General features: G+C 43.3%; 1 protein-coding gene across 1 annotated transcript in view; it reads left to right on the top strand.

Annotated features, from left to right (window-relative positions):
- Positions 1-11265: 11265 nt before the first annotated feature.
- Positions 11266-21276, top strand: part of PCYT1B (phosphate cytidylyltransferase 1, choline, beta) — a 101843-nt gene continuing 91832 nt past the window's right edge. The window contains exon 1 of the mRNA XM_017516463.2: positions 11266-11665. Within this exon, the coding sequence (XP_017371952.1) occupies positions 11594-11665 (72 nt within the window). The 5' untranslated portion in view covers positions 11266-11593. The remainder of the gene's footprint in view (positions 11666-21276) is intronic.

The following is a 21276-nucleotide window of genomic DNA, read 5'->3' as shown; positions in this document are numbered from 1 at the left end:
AAGCGATTCTCCTGTCTTAGCCTCCCAGGTAGCTGGGATTACAGACGTCCACCACCACGCCTGGCTAAGTTTTTTTTTTTTGTATCGTTAGTATAGATGGGGTTTCTCCATGGTGGCCAGGCTGGTCTCGAACTCCTGACCTCAGGTGATCCACCCGCCTTGGTGTCCCAAAGTGCTGGGATTGCAGGCAAGAGCCACCGCCCCTGGCCTGAATGAGTATCTCATCTCAATCGCAGTAACAGTTAAGACCATATGAAAACTTTCATAAAAATTCATCATTTAACAAATGCTTTTTGAGTGCCTGCTATTTTCTGGCACTATTCAAGGCCCTAGGGATAAGATGGTGAGCAAAAAGAACTTACCTTGAAGTGATTTTCTATGCGTCAAGCAAGCTTTCTTCTATGAACTAGATTTTTTCCTCTAAATTGGGAGAAAACCAGCCAACTGGATTACATTCTGGCACACCAGCCAGGTATATTTCCCATGGCAAAGCAGTAAAGTAGCACTCTGGTTTCAATATCCATGTGCATTTGTTAGCATGCATCTAGCGTCGGAGCCTGATTGTCTGTGGGTCTGAAGATCAGCTTTGTGGCCATCCAAAGATTCTGAGCCCAACAAGGTAGTGTTGTTTGTATGTAGCTGTGGAGAGGATTGTCTGCTAGCTGAAAAGAGGTCAGCAGTGAGAGGGCCTCCATATGCTCTCAGCATCCCAAAAAGATTCTGTGTAATAAGAGAAGACATGCAACTCTCCTGAAACTCAAGAGACCGTCTTTGCATGTCCTAAGGAAGCCCAGTCAATACCCACAACACTGAAGACAGGACCTTGGACCCTGGGACCGAGGAGGGCAACCCAAAGAAGCTTTCCCTAGAACCAGCCAGCACTTGGCACTCCCAGCCCCTGGTGTCACAGACACACCTTTCCTAACTCGGGAATCTCCTTATGAGGATTGATCTTCAAAAATACATCTCTGGGCTAGGCACAGGAGCTCACGCCTGTCATCCCAGCATTTTGGGAGGCCAAGGCGGGTGGATCACCTGAGGTCAGGAGTTCAAGACCAGCCTGGCCAACATGGTAAAACCCCATCTCTACTAAAAATACAAAAATTAGCTGAACGTGGTGGTTCACACCTGTAATCCCAGCTACTTGGGAGAGTGAGGCAGAAAAATCACTTGAACCCAGGAGGTGGAAGATGCAGTGAGCTGAGATTTCGCCACTGTACTCCAGCCTGGGCAGCAGAGCGAGACTCCATTTCAAAAAATAATAATAAGGCCGGTGCAGTGACTCATGCTTGTAATCCTAGCACTTTGGGAGGCCAAGGTGGGCAGATCATGAAGTCAAGAGATCGAGACAATCCTGGCCAACATGATGAGACCCCATCTCTACTAAAAATATAAAACTTTTTTTAAAAAATACAAAAATTAGCTGGGTATGGTGGTGCATGCCTGTAATCCCAGCTACTTGGGAGGATGAAGTACAAGAATCACTTGAATCCAGGAGGTGGAGGTTGCAGTGAGCCAAGATCACGCCACTGCACTCCAGCCTGGCCACAGAGTGAGACTTTGTCTCAATAATAATAATAATAATAATAATGCAAAAGATATCACTCCTGTCATTAAGTGTCCATTATCAATAGAAATCACAGTCTGACAGTATCAATGTGGTTTGGACTTAGGGAATGAATTTTTGTTGTTGTTTTGGAGACAGCGCTCACTCCATCACCCAGACTGGAGCGCAGCCTCAACCTCCTGGGTTCAAATGACCCTCCCACCTCAGTGTCCCGATTGGCTAGATCCACAGGTGTGTGCCACCATGCCTGTCTAATTTTTAAATTTTTCATAGACATGTGGGGCCTCACTTTTGTTGCCCAGGCTGGTCTCGAACTCCCGGCCTCAAGGAGGTTAATACTCAAAGTGTTGGGATTACAGGCATGAGCCACTGCACCTGGCCAGAAAATTATTTTAGTTCAAGCAGTCATCACTTGTTGCTTCATCATATTGCCCTCCTTGTTCCTTCAAGAGTAAATAAAGATAACTTATACTTTATTTTCCTTAGTCCTTAACTACTTATTGAATAATTCCTACCACTAAGACAAAGTTGCTCAATTAGCCATTAATAGTTCAGGCACATCGAGAGTTTGTTATACAATAGTCTGCTTTATTTATTTATTTATTTATTTATTTTTAGGAGATGGATGGAGTCTGCCTCTTTGTTACTCTATTGCCCAAGCTGAAGTGCAGCGGTACAATCATAACTCACGGCAGCCTCAAACTCCTGGGCTCAAACAATTCTCCTACCACAGCCTCCCGAGTAGCTGGGACTACAGGCGTGTACCACTATGCCTGGCTAATGTTTAAATGGTTTTTTTTGAGATGGAGTCTCGCTCAGCTGCCCAGGCTGGAGTGCAGTGGTGCGATCTTGTTTCACTGTAATCACAGTCTCCCAGGTTCAAACAATTCTCCCATCTCAGCCTCCCGAGTAGCTGGGATTACAGGTACCCGCCATCAAGCCCAGCTGCTTTTTGTATTTTAGTAGAGGCGGGGTTTCACAATGTTGGCCAGGCTGGTCTTGAACTCCTGACCTCAGGTGATCTGACCACCTCAGCCTCCCAAACTGCTAGGATTACAGGCGTGAGCCACTGTGCCTGGCCAGTTTTTAAATTTTTTGAGAGACAAGGTTTTCCTATGTTGCCCTGGCCTGAAGTGATCCTCCCAGCTTGGCCTCCATTTGTAACTGCTTTTGCTTCACTGAGGTTGTTCTATTTCCTTTTATTTTTTTTTTAATTGAGATGGAGTTTCACTCTTTTGCCCAGGCTGGAGTGCAATGGTGTGATCTCGGCTCACTGCCACCTTCGCCTCCTGGGTTCAAGCGATTCTTCTGCTTCAGCGTTCCAAGTGGCTGGGATTACGGGCATGTCTCACCACACCCAGCTAATTTTGTATTTTTAGTAGAGATGGGTTTTCACCATGATGGCCAAGCTAGTCTCGAACTCCTGATCTCAGGTGATCCACCCTCCTCGACCTCCCAAAGTGCTGGGATTACAAGGGCTGAGCCACTGTGCCCGGCCCTGTTCTATTTCTATTTTCCTCTCTTTTCCCACTTCTCTGGTTTTAATGGAGCAGTTTATATGATGCCATTTTATCTCCTCTCTTGGCATATTATATATGCCTCCTTTTAAAACACATTTTTTAGGTTGTGTGCTGTGGCTCACGCCTGTAATCCCAGCACTTTGGGAGGCTGAGGCGGGTGGATCACAAGGTTAAGAGATTGAGACTATCTTGGCCAACATGGTGAAACCTCATCTCTACTAAAAATATAAAAATTAGCTGGGATGGTGGTGCATGCCTGTAGTCTCAGCTACTCTGGAGGCTGAGGCAGGAGAATCATTTAAACCCAGGAAGCAGAGGTTGCAGAGCCTAGATCGCCCCACTGCACTCCAGCCTGGCGACAGAGCAAGATTCTGCGTCAAAACAAACAAACAAACAAACAAACAAAAAACATTTTTAGTGGTTGCCCTGTAGTTTACAATATATATTTAAAAAGTAATGCAAGTCCACGTCCAAATTAACATCATAGTGCAGGTAGCTTTTAACTGAGTATTCTCAATTCCTCCCTCCCATCCCTTGTAACATTACTGTCTTTCATTTCATTTATCCATATGCCATAATCAACCAACACAGTTTTACTATTTTGCTTTAAACAGTTATCTTTTAGGTCAATTAAGAATAAGAAAAATAGAAGATTTTATTTTTATTTTACTTTCATTTATTCCTTCTCTGACGTGCTCCTATTTTTTTTTTTTTTTTTTTTTTTTTTTTTNTTGTGAGACGGAGTCTTGCTCTGTCACCAGGCTGGAGTGCAGAAGCGTGAAGCGTGATCTCGGCTCACTGCAACCTTCACCTCCCGGGTTCAAGCGATTCCCCTGCCTCAGCTTCCTGAGTAGCTGGGACTACAGGCACTCACCACCACACCCAGCTAATTGTTTGTATTTTAGTAAGGATGGGATTTCACCATGTTGGCCAGGATGATCTCGATCTCCTGACCTCGTGATCTACCTGCCTCGGGCTCCCAAAGTGCTGGGATTATAGGCGTGAGCCACCATGCCCCGCCAATGTGCTCCTTTATGTAGATCCTAATTTCTGATTTATATAATTTTCCTTCTACCTAAAGAAATTCTTTAAACATTTGCAGAAGTCTGTTGGCAACGAATTCTCTCAGTTTTTGTTTGCCTGAGAAAAGTCTTTATTCCACTTTCACTATTTTTTGTGCTCTAGCCACTTTATTTTTTAAGACCATGTATATAATGAGAAGTTACTTCAAATCAGCATTTTAAAAGAAAAAAGTGACTGTATTGTAAACAGTATTTCATTTCCTACAGGAGATTAATCACTCAAAAATGATAATTATCTAAAACATTGATAAATTTAGCAGTCATTAAACAGGATTCAGTCTTTTGATATTAAATAGATGGACAGGATCTGAATAGCATTAGAAATAATGAAAAACTTTCATAGCTGGCATAACTTTTTGGTATTAAAATTTCAAAATTCCACAAAAGATGATAAAAATCAAAATAACAAATTACCCACACTTAAATTTGAAAACATAAAAAGATTTATTACATATCCGCAATAATGGGAAATAAAACAAAGATCAGTCTACATATTTTTCCACACATTTTTTGTTCTCTGGGCTTTAGACATCATCAAAATCACAATAAGTGATGTCAAGAACATTTCTGATCATTGCCAAGAATTGCTTTTAGATTTTCAATTCTCTTGTTTTTATTTTAAACAATTAAAAAAGAATCTGTTACAGTTCTTAAATTCCACAAATTGCTTTCAATCACATCTTCCTCTTTTACTATGGAAGGATAATTTCCCCTGTTACAGAATTCTAGCTTGGCGGGTTTTTTCTTTCAACACTTTACGGATTTCACTCCACTATCCTCTTGCTTGCCTAGTTTCTGATGAGAAGTCTACTAGAATTCTTTTTTGGGGGGGGGGGACGGAGTTTCGCTCTTGTTACCCAGGCTGGAGTGCAATGGCGCGATCTCGGCTCACCGCAGCCTCTGCCTCCTGGGTTCAGGCAATTCTCCTGCCTCAGCCTCCTGAGTAGCTGGGATTACAGGCACGCGCCACCATGCCCAGCTAATTTTTTGTATTTTTAGTAGAGACGGGGTTTCACCATGTTGACCAGGATGGTCTCGATCTCTTGACCTCGTGATCCACCCGCCTCCGCCTCCCAAAGTGCTGGGATTACAGGCTTGAGCCACCGCGCCCGGCCTCCAAGTGTTTTTTCTGCCCTGTTTTCTCTTTCTTCTACTGGTATTCCAATTATGCCTACATTACACCTTTTGATAGTATCCTACTACTCCCTTCCCTGACTACAGCACTTCCGATGTATTTTCTCAAGATATTGCACCCTGTTGACTATGGCTATTTTTATTTTGCCTTAGGTGAGACAGGAAGACTAGAGAGGGCTGAAATTCCCCTCCCTCAAACAGAATAATGTTTCAGTATTTCCTTTTGACAAAGTCTTGCTCTCTGATGGTCTTTCCCTCTGGAGAGTAGACTTTTTTTTTTTGAGACAGAGTTTTACTCTTATTGCCCAGGCTGGAGTGTAGTGGCACAATCTCAGCTCACTGCAGCCTGCACTTTCCAGGTTCCAGCAATTCTCCTGCCTCACCTTCCCATGTAGCTGGGATTACAGGCTACCATGCCTGGCTAATTTTTTTGTATTTTTAGTAGAGATGACGTTTCACCATGTTGGCCAGTTTTCACCTGGCTTCAGGCTTGACACAGAGTAGATGTTTGATAAATCCAATGGAAACAGTAATATGCAAAAATATCTACATTCTGCTTTTGAACTTGGATATGTCTTAGCATCATGTGGATGGACTATGACTCTAGTCCATACTTTGGAAATGCAAAGTCCATACTTCACATTCCTTCTTCAGAACTGTTGGTAGTTAATTTTAAGAGAGCAGAAAAAGCAAAAAGGCAGAGAGTCATCAGTAGTCACTTTCCTCCAAGCCTATGGAGCCTACCATCTCCTTATCTGTTCCTTTATTTCATCTCAGGGCTAATATCCCCAAAGCAGTCTTGGATAACATCATCAGTCCGAGAGGAGTTTCTGCAGCCCAGTTAATCAGCACACACACAGCAAATGATGAGAAGTAGTTACGAAATGCCTCCAGGATTCATTTATTCACTTAACAATAATTTTTATTTTATTTTATTTTATTTTTGAGATAAAGCCTTGCTCTGTCGCCCAGGCTGGAGTGCAGTGGCATGATCTAGGCTCACTGGAACCTCTGCCTCCTGGGTTCAAGCGATTCTCCTGCCTCAGCCTCCCGAGTAGCTAGGATCATAGGCACACACCACCACGTCCGGCTAATTTTTATATTTTTAGTAGAGACGGAGTTTCACCATGTTGGCCAGGCTGGTCTTGAACTCCTGTGCTCAGGTGATCTGCCCTCCTTGACCTCCCAAAGTGCTGGGATTACAGGTGTGAGCCACCACACCTGAACCACAATAATTTTTAAAGCAATTAATCTGTACCAAGAAGTATTCCAGGGGTAGAGCAAATTATTTCACCTCAGTCCAGAATCTAGCCCTCAGCTACTTCGACGCAGAAAATCGTATTGTTCATATATTCAGAGATCATCAGATTTTTAATGACAAACTACCTGTAATTAACCGTATAATTAAAATCACCAGAAAATGCTAAGTCATTCATTTCCACAGTGATTTCAAATACCCCTAGATGGGTTTGCCTCTAACATTTGTGGGGTCAGAGCAAGAGTATAAATGGAGGCCCATGTATCATAGGTCTAAACATTTAAAAGTTTGAAACCTTGCTAACAGACTGTGTACACATAGATGTATATACATCTTCGTAACTTGACAAATATATCTTGTTAATGACCTAGGAGGTCAAATGGCTTGGAGTTCCTTGCAGGAAAGGTGGTGGGGAGCAAATCCCCTTCTCTTCCCCACCACAGGGTGGACCCAGCCCAGACATCCAGGTTCTGTTCACATCCTCCTGTTATAATCCCTTGTGCCTAGAGATGTGCAACTCTGCAGTGAGGTTACTCCTGGAAAGGTGGCCCTGAGGAAGAGGCCAAACAGGCCCTGGAAGCAGGCTCAGGAATTTGGGCAGAGAACTCCAGAGTGTTCTAGAAGGAGGATGGAGGTTTCCATATGAGTGCCCTGTCTCCTTGGCCCATGGACTCCTCAGAGGAGAGGAGACAAACCAGGACTCTTAAAATGGGGCCCATGGCCATGATTCAGGGCATCCCCTATCTTCAAGTGAGGTACTGGAAAGGCAAACAAAATGCCACTGGGGAATTAGTGGAAACAGAGGATGGTTCACCAGCTCTGGAGCTGAGGCCTAGTTGACCATCCCTCCTGGCATAGAATACCTCCTGGCCAGAGAAGATACTTGTCCCCCAAATTCAGGTGTGTATTTCCTGTGATGGGGCTGACACAGTTTGCTGCCTCAACAACTCCCTTTTCTCTGAGGGTCAGGGCTGCAAAGGCTCCCAGCAGACTGGGAGATTACATGGGGCTCACCACACAGGGCTGCTTCAGGCCAGAGAGAGTACCTTTTTCTTTTCTTTCTTTTCTTTTCTTTTTTTTTTTTTTTTGAGACGGAGTTTCACTCTTGTTACCCAGGCTGGAGTGGAATGGCGCGATCTCGGCTTGCCACAACCTCCGCCTCCTGGGTTCAGGCAATTCTCCTGCCTCAACCTCCTGAGTAAATGGGATTACAGGCAAGCGCCACCATGCCCGGCTGATTTTTTGTATTTTTTAGTAGAGACGGGGTTTCACCATGTTGACCAGGATGGTCTCCATCTCTTGACCTCGTGATCCACCCGCCTCGGCCTCCCAAAGTGCTGGGATTACAGGCTTGAGCCCCCGCGCCCGGCCTTTTTTTTTTTTTCTTTAATAAGACAGATTTTCACTCTGTTGCCCAGGCTGGAGTGCAGTGCCGTGGCATGATCTCGGCTCACTGCAACCTCCGACTCCCTGGTTCAAGTGATTCTCCTGCCTCAGCCTACCGAGTAGCTGGGATTATAGGCACGCGCCACCATACCCAGCCAATTTTTGTATTTTTAGTAGAGACGGGCTTTCACCATGTTGCTCAGTAGGGTCTCAATCTCTTGACCTCGTGATCCGCCCGCCTCGGCCTCCCAAAGTGCTGAGACCTGCTGCCAAGCCATTTCTGACTGTATGGACCTGGGCAATTCTCAGAGCTCTGGAGCACCCCTTGTGGTAGAAGAGAGTAAAATAGATTTTTTTCCTTTTTTCCCTTTTAATATTATTTTTTTATTTATAGAAAGGTATGGGGTACATATGAAATTTTGCTACATGTATATAATGCATATTGATCAAGTCAAGGTATTGAGTGTGCCCATCACTGAGTACAATACACTGTTGTTAACTACAGTCACCCTACTCTGCTATCATAGTGTTTACTCCTTCAATCTAACTGTATGTTTCTGCCCTTTAACCCACTTCTCTTCATCCTCCCTCTCCCACCACTCACCCTTTCCAGTCTCTGTTATCTGTCTTTCCACTCTCCACCTCTATGTGATCAACCTTTTTAGCTCCCATAGATAGGTGAGAACGTACAACATTTGTCTTTTCTTGCCTGGCTTATTTCACTTAAGATAATAACCTCTACTCTCAAAAGTAGAGAGGACCCCAGAAAGCCACCAATAAGTGTTTGGATAACAGACACCTGAATAATCCCAAGGTAAATGGCTTAATTTACTGACCCAACTAGGTCTGTAATGAGAATAGAGTATGTAGTGGTATTGGTGGTTCTGTTCTCATTCTCTTCATTTTACAGTCATAATTAATCAAAACCTATCCTCTCACCTTTGTTGTGCTCATGACAAATAATTACCTGCTCTAAGCAGGAATTAACTGAGGAACTAGACTGGCAGTGATTCTTCTTTGGGATGTGAGAAAAGAAGCTTGGAAATATAATAAAATGCACCGTTATTCTAAGAGATGACAGCAAGAAGCAATTTTAAAATATGTCTCTCTTGTAAACCATTGGGCCTTAATGACACGAGTGATTTTTCCATTACTGAGAAGTGCAAATAGAGGTGGATGAATTTTCCTGACAGCTGAACCAGGCTTCAGTTAGTTTCAGAGAAACTTTCTATTTGAGTTGACGTGTCTGTGCATCAAGTTAGGCCATCATTTCAATGGATCCAGTGAATTACTCCGGGGGAAATAATGTGCCCAGGACTTGGGTATGGTTTTGTTTTGTTGTTGTGTTTTGTTTTGTTTCTGTTTTAGTTCACTACCTGGAACCTACCTCTGCAGTGTGGCTTACCTCTGATGGCCAATGCCAGACTTTTTGGGGGAATCACCTGTGCAGGTTAAGAATGAGGATGAGGACAGCTGGGCTTGGTGGCTCACACCTGTAATCCCAGCACTTTGGGAGGCCGAGGCAGGTGGATCACCTGAGGTCAGGAGTTTGAGACCAGCCTGGCCAACATGGCGAAACCCTGTCTGTACTAAAAATACAAAAATTAGCTGGGTGTGGTGGCTGGTGCCTGTAGTCCCAGCTACTGGGGAGGCTGAGGCAGGAGAATTGCTTGAACTTGGGAGGTAGAGGTTGCAGTGAGCCAAGATCACAACACTGCACTCCAGCCTGGGTGACAAAGTGAAATTCCACCTCCAAACAAACAAACAAACAAACAGAATGACAATGAGGGGAAGCCACGAGAGGGAAGAAGAAGGAAGAGTTAACTGTTTGGATCTAAAGAGAGGCTTTGCAGGGTGACAGCTATCAGCAGCTGTAGGGAGAGATCCAACACAAATTTAACATCTGTCTCCTTGGGCTCCTCAGATACTTTCCGACTCAAATTCCATGGGGTTTTCTCCCTATGGCCCTCTAACCTCTCTCCTTGCAGAGGACGCTCTCCTAACAGTCCATGTATTGTTTGGAAAAAATAAGTGTTGTTAGTCTGAATTCAGTCAGGGAAGCAGAACTGCGATGAGCTGTAGAGGAAGTGATTTATCATAGGAATTAGTCCTGGCCCCACTGGAGGTCCACGAGGGAACTGGAAGATGGGAGTAGCAACCCGCCATCAGGCTGAGAAGCCCAGCACATCCAGCTGCACAAGTGGAAGGGGAAGCCGGTTGGGGAAGCCTCTGGGAAACTGTTCCTACCTCTGTGGGCCTGCAGCCAAGTGTCCAGTGATGGCCCTGGGGCTCCTGTTGGTCAACAGGGTCAGCAGTCAGAAAGAAGATCTGAACACAGATTGAGGGAGAGTGAGGACAAGTAGGATCCACTGTCACCTCTACCTCTGTTTGTCACCATACCTAAGTACAACAAGCTTTGGAAAGTAACGGCTCCTTCTTCATTCCTACCTCGCATATCTTGTGCAAATTCTTCCTTTGGCCAACTCTAACCCAAAGCCTTCAGGAAAGGGGATCCTGGGAAATGTGATTCCAGCTTAGCAAGTTAGCACACTATGCACTACCATGCTAGGAAACTCACAGCGTGGCCACCGGCAGAGCTCCCCCAGCAATTGGCAGGATACCCAGATGGAGAAGGTATAGGATGAATGAATAGGGGTGGGGGTCGGGGAGGGGGGAAGTCTGAAAAGCATCCTTGACCAATCAGAGCACGTTTTACTGTCCTGGAGCTTGAAACAGAGGAGAAAGTTACTAAGAGTTTTCCTGCTAGGATAGGACAAAGGATATCTTTACTGGGCAAGGATGAGGTTAGGTGGACCAGCTGCCTTCCTTCTAAACTGAGGTCACCGTCTGCAGCCAAAGTTCCCATAGCCCTTTGGTGCAGCCAGATTTAAAAAGAATCTTGTTCTCAGAAAGGCCGAAGCACATGCATATTTAAAGAGTTCTTTTAACACCGAGTTATCTGAGAGAGAATTACCTTAACCCAAATTCCGAAGACTCCACATAGTTAAGATAGACAAATTCATTATCAATGGTGCTGAGAATAGCTCCTTGGAAGGAATAAAATGTTTATTGGGATCAATTAAAGTATGTTTGAGAGATTTATTTTCTCCATCTTTATTCTATTTAAAGAAAGTGCTGAGTTGTATATTAACACTTCAAGGTCTCGGTCACTGTTTGTCTCTTGAAAAAAACAGAGAGAAAATGTTTGTCATTCCAGGAGCATAATCAGTTGAGCCAGCGCACAATGACATAGTTAATTCACCAACGGAATTTGTTGCCATAGCTCCAGTGAGGGAAGGGGTAGATTAAACAATAGCCTTTTTCACGACTGCAGCCTTCACCACAACCTGCCTGTCCCCGCAAAACGGGCCATCATAGCGCTAGTTCAGAGCACAGCAATTGTCAATGAACCACAGCCCAGGGGGGACAAGAGGAGGCTTATGGTAAATAAAGCAAGAGTGCCCAGCAACTCAAATCTCTCCTTATTCAGTAACGGGGACACTCCGAGCTCCTCCGAGCTTATCTTTAACTGCTGGGCACAGAGAGCCTGCTTGACCTTTGGTCAAATGAGGAACAAAAATTTCATCCTGTGACTCAAAAGAACTCCAAACGGAGGAGGCCTCTGGAGAAAAGATCAGGAGCAGGCATGGTAGGCCATCAGGAGTGCACCATGGAAGAAGACTCCAGGGACAATCGCGCTCTGCAGCTGTGGCGCAAGGTAATGTGGATGCTTTCTTATTGATTTTTGCCTTATTGAATATCAAAGTCAGTTCAAAAAGTAAAGTCCTATGTATCTGCGAGTATAATGAATCTGTGCTAATTAGTAATCACACTAAAAATGGAAATATTATCTTCTACATCTTAAGGTGATTTTTTAAAAAAACAACAAATTGTGACTAACATTTCTTTATCCCCTTGCAGAGTATGTCAGCTCCCTGGATAAACTTAGAAGACAAGAACAAATTTGCTTACTAAAAAAAAAAGGTCAGATCAATATGCTGTGGGAGCCTGAGGGTATTGCAGAAATGTTTTTGCAAAATGTTCATTATCCTATGAAACGAGAAATTCTCTTAGTAGAAAGAAACGTCACAAAATCCTGATTAGAATAGCCATTCCTTTTCTTTTTCTTTTTTTGAGACAGAGTCTCACTGTTACCCAGGCTAGAGTGCAGTGGCGTGATCTCAGCTCACTGCAACCTCTGCCTCCCGGGCTCAAGTAATTCTCCTGCCTCAGCCTCCCAAGTAGCTGGGGCTACAGGCGTGCACCGCCACACCCGGCTAATTTTTGGATTTTTAGTAGAGTAGGGGTTTCACCATGTTGGCAGGCTGGTCTCGAATTCCTGACCTCAAGTGAATATCTACTTCTGAATTCAGTGTTATGCAATGGTCACACAAATGAGACCACTTTATATGGTCTTCTCTCTTGGGGACGGGGTGCTCAGGGAACATGTTTCAAGGGGAGCCTTGTTAAACCGAATGAGTTCTAGATGGGGAAGGTTTAGGCAGGGGGACAAAGTGCTAAGAAGGACCTCAGATGATGTGAAGAAGAGATTGAGGGCCAGAGGCAGCTTCCCAACAACAAGGCAGAGGGAATTTCTCTGCTTAACGATGAAGCTGGTTTCACTGCACTACCCTGAGAATGGACACTGGCCCTGCTGGCTCCTATCCCAGCATCCCTTCAAAACCTTCCCATGCCCCTTGGAATGGATATGGGTGGCTGGTTTAAGTGCCATATGCCTCAGAAAGTAGTCTAGGTTCATATCCAGCAGACACTTGAGCTACATGACCGATCGATCATTTTGCCCAGTTGGTCCCTTCCCCAGTCACCTCTACGTTATCTTAAATTTGGAGAAATTTGTGCTGTATATTGAAGACTCATGAGTTTTACCAGTTCATTGTATTGAGTTAATGGGGGAATCAGGAGGCATTCATTCATTCATTCATTCATGCCTCATTTTAAAATGAGATTTGAAGTGGCATAGAAACAACTAGATTCGGGCTGGGTGTAGTGGCTCATGCCTGTAATCTCAGCATTCTGAGAGGCCGAGGTGGGCAGATCACTTGAGGTTGGGGTTCAAAACCAGCCTGGCCAACATGGTGAAACCCCCTCTCTACTAAAAATACAAAAAAAATTAGCCAGGCGTGGTGGCGGGCGCCTGTAATCCTAGCTATTTGGAAGGCTGAGGAAGGAGAATTGCTTGAACCCAGGAGGCGGAGGTTGCAGTGAGCCCAGATTGCGCCACTGCACTCCAGCCTGGGTGACAGAGTGAGACTCTGTCTCAAACAAACAAACAAAAAAACCAACTGATTCAGTTCTGGACTGGTGAATATAGAAAGTTGAGATGATTCTTCTACGTTCCAGACATGTAGAATTAAATCTGTGCAAATATCACTCTGTATTCCGACACCTTTCGTAAATCGAAAATAGACAAAGGCCTCTAATTTCATGCTCTCCCAAATGTATCACTTATCAACTTTATAAGAGTTGACATTTTAGGGTGACATGCCCTAGGCTAAGTATTTTCCATGCCTTATTTTTATGTAATTACATTCAACAAAAGGACTCAAGCTCCTGACCACTTATCTATCCTGCTAATTTGTGCCTTGATTTCTCTATTATATTGAATAGGCTTATTTAACCTTCTTGGGCAATTAAAATGGATTACATTATTAATTAAAATGGACTACATTAACATTTTTCTCATGCTCCTCGTTTCTCAGTGTACTTTTCTCACACAGGCAGGCTCAACTTCTGTAAATTAAACTTTCTGACCGCCAGCCCTTTGTGTATCATACATTGGTACCCCCAGCCTGACCCACACGACCATTTCTGGTTACTGCTGATGGTGCTACTTAACAGCCAATAGTTACAAGCATCGCGGCTATATATTGAATCTGAAAGGTTAAAATAATCATGAACTGAATAATCTTTTATAGCTCTCTGGGAATGGAAACTACCTTTATTTAATTAATTAATTAATTTATTTTGAGACAAAGTTTCCCTCTTGTTGCCCAGGCTGGAGTGCAATGGCATGATCTCGGCTCACTGCAACCTCCGCCTCCCGGGTTCAAGCAATTCTCCTGCCTCAGCCTTCTGAGTAGCTGGGATTACAGGTGGCCGCCACAATGCCTGCCCAATATTTTGTATTTTTAATAGAGACCTCCGAAATTACTGAGATTACAGGCATGAGCTACCACGCCCGGTCAGAAACTAGCTTTAAATAAGAGAGTTGTGTATTTATTTTCCACATATTTAATTTTGGTACTTGGTTGGTACTTATTTGGAAATGAGAGAATGCCCAAACATTACCTCAATTCTTCTTACCGCCAATACTATGATGTAGATATTATTTATATTCCCATTTTCTCCTTCTCCTTCTTCTCCTCCTCCTCCTCCTCTTCCTCTTCCTCCTCCTTCTTCTTTTTTTAAAGAGACAAGGTCTTACTCTGTTGCCCAGGCTAGAGTGCAGTGGTACAATCATAGCTCACTCTAACCTCAAACTCCTGGGCTCAAGTGATCCTCCTGCCTCAGCCTCCCAAAGAGCTAGGACTGCAGGCATGCACCACCACGCCTGGCTAATTTTTAACTATTTTGTAGTGTGTTTCTCAGGCTAGTCTTGAACTCCTGGCCCCAAATGATCCTTCCACCTAAACCTCACAGTGCACTGGGATTACAGGTGTGCGGCACTGAGCCCTAGCCTATGGTTTCATTTTCAAGTGAGAAAATTGAAGCTCACAGAAGTTAATTGTCCAAGGTAGCAAGGATGCAGTTGGAATTTGGGTTCCCAGCATCCAATTTTACTTTTTCTTTAAACTGACACCGTTGAATAAGGTAGCCACTAACCACATACAGCTGCTTAAATTTGAATTTTAATTACTTTAAAATTAATTAATTAAAATTTAAAACTCAGGTCTCAGTCACACTAGCCACATTTTTTTTTTTTTTTTTTTTTTTTGAGACAGAGTCTTGCTCTGTAACCCAGGCTGGAGAGCAATGGCATAGTCTTGACTCCTGGGTTCAAGCGATTCTCTTGCCTCAGTCTCCCAAGAAGCTGGGATTGCAGGCTCCCACCACTACACCCAGCTAATTTTTGTATTTTTAGTAGAGCCTGGGTTTCACCGTGTTGGCCAGGCTGGTCTTGAACTGCCTGACTTCACATGATTCGCCTGCCTTGGCCTCCCAAAGTGCTGGGATTAACAGGCGTGAGCCACCGCACTAGCCACATTTTAAGTGTTCAATAGTTACATGTGGCTCGTGACTATTCTATCTGGACAACACAGATATAAAATATTCCATCATTGCAGAAAATTATATTGACTAACACTGCTTTAAGACATGTTCTCAGAATATATTGCAGTTCTGTTACAAATAATATGGATTTTAAATTTTACAGTAAAATCTCATTCATCTGAAGTCCCCTCATTTGCATAGCACCAAGCTAACTTTGATCTACAAATTAATAATATAGATAAGAGTTAAGAAGATGGTTAAATGCACTTCAGAGACCAAAGATTTTTAAGCACCATCAAATAACTCCAGAAGCACTCACTTAGATGCAAGCAATTGATATGATAATTACACATCATTTTTATTTATTCATTAAAACAGGGATCCCCTAAGGTGCCCTCGTAGGAAATAATATGGCTAGCCTAGTTATTTCTAGCAACCCTTCTGCTATTTCAAAATTCTATGCAAAATCATTTTATACTACTGGTTTACCTTTCTCCCTGCCTTTGCTTCACAATGTAAAATGATAGCATAAAATACTTTCACCCTGAAACTTTGTTTGAAGATCTAATTCCAAAGCCCTCGCTTCTTCCACTATATTGTGTGATTCCCTGGAAGAGGTACTCCTGTGGGCCCTGGATGGGGCCTGGTATACAGTAAGGGTTCAATAAATAAATATCTCTTGGTTGACTGACAGGGACAGTTCTTTCAAGATACCATTCATTGAGTTGGACTCCGATTTTCTACAGAGAACACATGTATCAAATGGAAAACTGACTTCCAGTTTTTTTCTTTCCTCTTTACCAGTCTTTGCTGCCAAGTCTTCATGGAGAGATAAGGGCTTCCTGTTTGTGAGACAGAGATGATTCCCAGGCATTCAGACGGGGGGAGGGGGAGTGTGAGCTGGCCAGAGGCTTTGGAAACTAAATCTTCCTGTTCCTTCAGAAGTGAGAGCAGAGCGGCAAATATGCTGCCTTCCGGGTCACCAGTCATCAGTTAGCTCCATTGGTCCTCAGATATGTGGAACACATGTTCCAGGTCCCGCGCTGGTTCTAGGTAATAAATAGGATAGAAGAACGAATGTTGAGTTGTTAGGGAAGAATGGTACTCGTGCTTCTGTAGTATCCTTAGTGGAAGTGGTTTAAATATTAATGCCTTTTTAGCAAAACCCAATTCCTCAATTTAGCAGTGAGCATCAAAAGATATGGTTTGTCCCTTCCTTGTCTTCTTTAAGGAAAATTTTTAGCCATAATAAGGAAAGAAAAATTAATAGAAACAACGTAAATGTACATTAAATATTTAGTCCTTATTTGGAGGGAATTGAACAACTGAAAACTCTCCAAATTTATGAAGCTTAGGTATCTGAACATTTTTCAAAAGCCACTTAAAGGGAAAGGAGAGATTATATTATATTTTTACCTTTTTTTTTTTTTTTTTTGAGACGGCGTCTTGCTCTGCTGCCAGGCTAGTATGCAGTGGCGCAATCTCGGCTCACTGCAACCTCTGCCTCCCAGATTCAGGTGATTCTCCTGCCTCAGCCTCCTGAGTAGCTGGGATTACAGGTGCCCACCACCACGCTCAGCAAATTTTTGTACTGTTACTACAGACGGAGTTTCACCGTGTTGGCCAGGCTGGTCTTGAACTCCTGACCTCAAGCGATCTGCCTGCCTTGGCCTCCCAAAGTGCTGGGATTACAGGCGTGAGTCACTGCACCTGGCCAGAGATGGGCTATTTTAACAAGAGAAATATAATCTGTTTGTGGAGGAGTGTCTGAATCCCCTCCATCTCAGTCCTCCTCCATTGGCATAATAGTTGGGAACAGACTACGGAGCTGTCAGGAGATGGTACATCCTTTCCACGAGTTAATAAAGTGATGCCCTGCTTTCACAGTCTATTAATTAAGAAGGTAATCACTGCATGCTTTCAGTTCGGTATTTGAAACTTGAAGGCAATAAAATCAGAACACTACTTGGATTTTTTTTTTCTCATAAAGAAATGAATAACAAATTAGGGCCACAGAGCTAGAGTAATCACATTTTGAATTTCTCCTGAGCATGCCTCTAATAACCTGTATGCGTTGGGTAAGAAGAACAAAGAAAGGCAAAGTTAATTACCCAGGAAATGCTTCATCAAGAAATGTTGGTTACATTAGCTCAGGGTTTCTCAACCTTGGTACGACTGATATTTTGGGCCAGATAATTCTTTGTTGTAGGGGCTGTTCAGTGCATAGGACATAGGACGTTTAACAGCATCCCGGGTCTCCAACCACTAGATACCAGCAGTACTCCCCTTCGCCAAGTCATGACAACCAAAAATGTCCCCAGACACTGTTAAATGTCTCCTGTGGGACAAAATCACCCCCATTCAGTAATTGAGAACTTCTGAATTCACCACATACATTCCTTCTCATTCCCCATCCCCTGGAGCTCTCCAGGGTTTGCTGGGGTTTTTTTGTTTGTTTTTGTTTTTTTGAGATGGAATCTCGCTCTGTCACCCAGGCTGAAGTGCAGTGGAGTGATCTTGGCTCACTGCAACCTCCGCCTCCTGGGTTCAAGTCATTCTCCTGCCTCAGCCTCCTGAGTAGCTCGGATCACAGATGCCTGCCACCATGCCTGTCTAGTTTTTGTATTTTCAGTAGACACGGGGTGTCACCATGTTGGGCAGGCTGGTCTGGAACTCCTGACCTCAAGTGATCTCCCACCTCGGCCTCCCAAAGTGCTGGGATTATAGGCGTGAGCCATTGCACCTGGCCAGTTTGCTGTTTTAAAGACTCAGAGTAAAACCTTTCAGATCAGGGCCATCTATCTACATTTTCCAGGGAGTTATTTGAAAAGAAATCGACTAGATCAAAGTTACTTATCCAGATAACAAGAGGGCTCTTTGCATTTCTGTATTGAAAAGTAGCAGGGAAAAAGGACAAAGGAAGATGGCCTAATAAAGGTATTTATTTAAGGCATTCAGCCAAACACTTGACTTATATTTAATCCCCATGAAACCCCCAGGGGGCATTAGTAATTTTATTTTATTGTGGAAGAAACTGAGGCTTAAAGAGGTCAAGTACTTGCTCAAGAACACACAGCTTGTAATTTAGTGGTGGAGCTAGAAATCCGACAGCACAGTGTGTGTATTTGTGCATATTGCCTCAGTGTTTGTACTTAGAATGTCATACATCTAAAAAAGCAAGGTTACCAGTTTTATCCTTTTTAAAATATAATTTTTATTAGGGGGAGTTTCAATCATACACAGAATTAGACAAGATATTAATAGCTCATTACCATTTGTACTGTTCATGTACTTGCCACCTGCTTCAACAGTGATCAACTCATGACCAATCTTGCTTCATCTAGATCTTCTTAACCTCAGCATAATTAACATTTGGGGCTAGAAAATTGTTTGTTGTGGGTGTCAAGCACACACAAAATAAGGCAAGGTCTGAATGACTTGACTGGTAAAAGTGTAACTAATCACTTTTAGATTAAGACAGTTTATTCCTTACATAGCAAAAGAAACAGTAGCCAATGGTGCCAGCTTTCTGCTGTGCTTGTCCCACATACTGAAATAAAGGACATTGAAACAAAAGGGGCCAGATAACTTCCGACACCCATTGCTGAGGAGCCCACTGTAGATTGCAACTAAGTGTTTTTCTGCTCTGTAACTGTACTGAGAGGGGCAGGGCAGGAAGCCCCATATCCCAACCGAAACAAAAAGGCTATTAGAAACTGCTTCATGACAGTTTCTCAGGGGAGATAAGGAGGTGATTGTGCGATGGCCTTGAAGCAACTCCTCACAGGCCTCCCATCCTCTCCTGTTCCGGGAGGATCACAAGGCATTCTCCAACGCTCAGAGGAGTTGCACTTCAAGTCTTTGCCTCTATGGACACATTCAAGGTCATCAGGGTGCAGGGCCAGAGCCATTTTCTAACAGTGGACGATTGTCCTGTGCATTGTGGGATGTTTAGCAGCATTTATGGCCTTCACCCACCAGATGTCTAGAGCACCCCCAATCCCAACATGTGACAATCAAAACTGTCTCCAGACATTGCTATATGTACCTTGTGGCAAAATTGTACCCAGTTGAGAACCACTGATCTAGAGCTCTATCCACTCCCCACATTGAAACAACATATTTCATCTGCAAATATTTTGGTCCTTCCTTCCTTCCTTCCTTCCTTCCTTCCTTCCTTCCTTCCTTCCTTCCTTCCTTCCTTCCCTCCTTCCTTCTTTCTCTTTTTTTCTTCTTTCCTTCTTTCTATTCTTCTGAGACGGATTTTCGCTATTGTTGCCCAGGCTGGAGTATAATGGCTCGATCTTGGCTCACTGCAACCTCCATCTCCCAGGTTCAAGAGATTCTCCTGCCTCACCCTCCCAAGTAGCTGGGATTACAGACATGCACCACCATGCCAGGCTAATTTTATATTTTTAGTAGAGATGGGGTTTCTCCACATTGGTCAGGCTGGTCTCGAACTCCCGACCTCAGGTGATCCACCCCCGCCAGCCTCCCAAAGTGCTGGGATTACAGGTGTGAGCCACCGCACCCAGCCCCAAATATTTCAGTATATATTTCTAAAGTACAGTTTTGAAAACACAATAGCTGTTTTGTTTTGTTTTTGAGACAGTCTCACTCTGTTGCCCAGGCTGGAGTGCAGTGGCACAATCCCAGCTTACTGCAGCCTCAACCTCTCGGGTTCAAGCAATCCTTCCATTTCAGCCTACCAAGTAACCAGGACTATAAGCACATGCCACCACACCAAGCTAGTTTTGCTTTTTTATTTCTAGTAGAGATGGGGTCTCACCATGTTGCCCAGGATGTTCTCAAACTTCTGGGCTCAAGAGATTCTCTGGCCCTGGCCTCCTTGAGTGCAAGCATTAAAGGCATAAGCCACCTGAAGCGGCCACAATACCATTATTACACCTAAATTAACAAAACTTCCTTCACAGCATCCAGAAATTGCTCAAATTTCTAATTGTTTTATAAATGTCATTTTTACAGTGTTTTGAATTAGGATTCTAATAATACAGTGTACATATTGCAATTGATTGATATGTCTTTTAGATATCATTTAGTCTATAGTCTTCTTGCAATTTTTTGGTTGAAGAAACTAGGTTTGTTGTATAGAGTTTTCCACAATCTAGATTTTGCTGATTGCATCCCTGTGGTGTTAACATACACCTTTATCCCTTCTGTATTTCCTGTAAATTGGCCTCAGATCAAGAGGTATGATCAAAGCCCGGTTCTATTTACTTGGCAGACTGTTTCATAGGTAGCACATGTACTTCTATGAGGAGTACATAATGCTTGGTGTTGCCTGTCTTTCTGTAATGTTAGCAGTAGTGGATGCCAAGTGCCTAAACCCAATCTTTCCTTAGGAGTTATAAAGTGGAGATAATTCATTACCATCTTACCTTCCTCATTACTCATCCTAAGACAAGATACTTCTCTTGTTTGGTGACCCAGAGGAACAGTTTATATAGGAAAGGTTAAATAAAGGTTTGATTATTCCCCAGTTTTCAAAATAATGTGTTTTTCTCTAGCATCCTTCAATGCAGGCAAATGAGGCTTGGGGGTTTCATTTGATAGTATTATGAACTCATGCATTTAAAAACATTAGATAGGATTCAATCAATTGCAGTTCTTATCCTTATTGATGCTTAAACTTTTCATCTTTGGCTGTCAGGAGTCTCCTAAGTCCTTTTGATGATTTCTACCTCTCTCTCTTTTTTTTTTTTAAAGGATAATAGAACTTATATATTCATATGAGTATTGTTATCATCACACTTTCAAATGATGATCAAAGACTTATTCCAAAAATGTTTTGAACAATGGTAGTACCATATGTGCTAGAGAGTGCCATGGTTCACTGCTAATGGTTTTGCTCCTGTTGAGTTCCTGCAATTGAATGGTGGAGTGAGGTTATCCAGACCATTTTGCAGAAATGAAGGATTATTATTATTATTATTATTATTTTTTTGAGACGGAGTTTCGCTCTTGTTACGCAGGCTGGAGTGCAATGGCACGATCTCGGCTCACCGCAACCTCCGCCTCCTGGGTTCAGGCAATTCTCCTGCCTCAGCCTCCTGAGTAGCTGGGATTACAGGCACGCAC

The sequence above is a fragment of the Cebus imitator genome, unplaced genomic scaffold (genome assembly GCF_001604975.1).
Source record: "Cebus imitator isolate Cc_AM_T3 unplaced genomic scaffold, Cebus_imitator-1.0 Scaffold589, whole genome shotgun sequence".
Classification (NCBI taxonomy): domain Eukaryota; kingdom Metazoa; phylum Chordata; class Mammalia; order Primates; family Cebidae; genus Cebus; species Cebus imitator.
The sequence above is the reverse complement of the archived record's forward strand: the minus strand, read 5'-3'. Positions and strand labels throughout refer to the sequence as shown.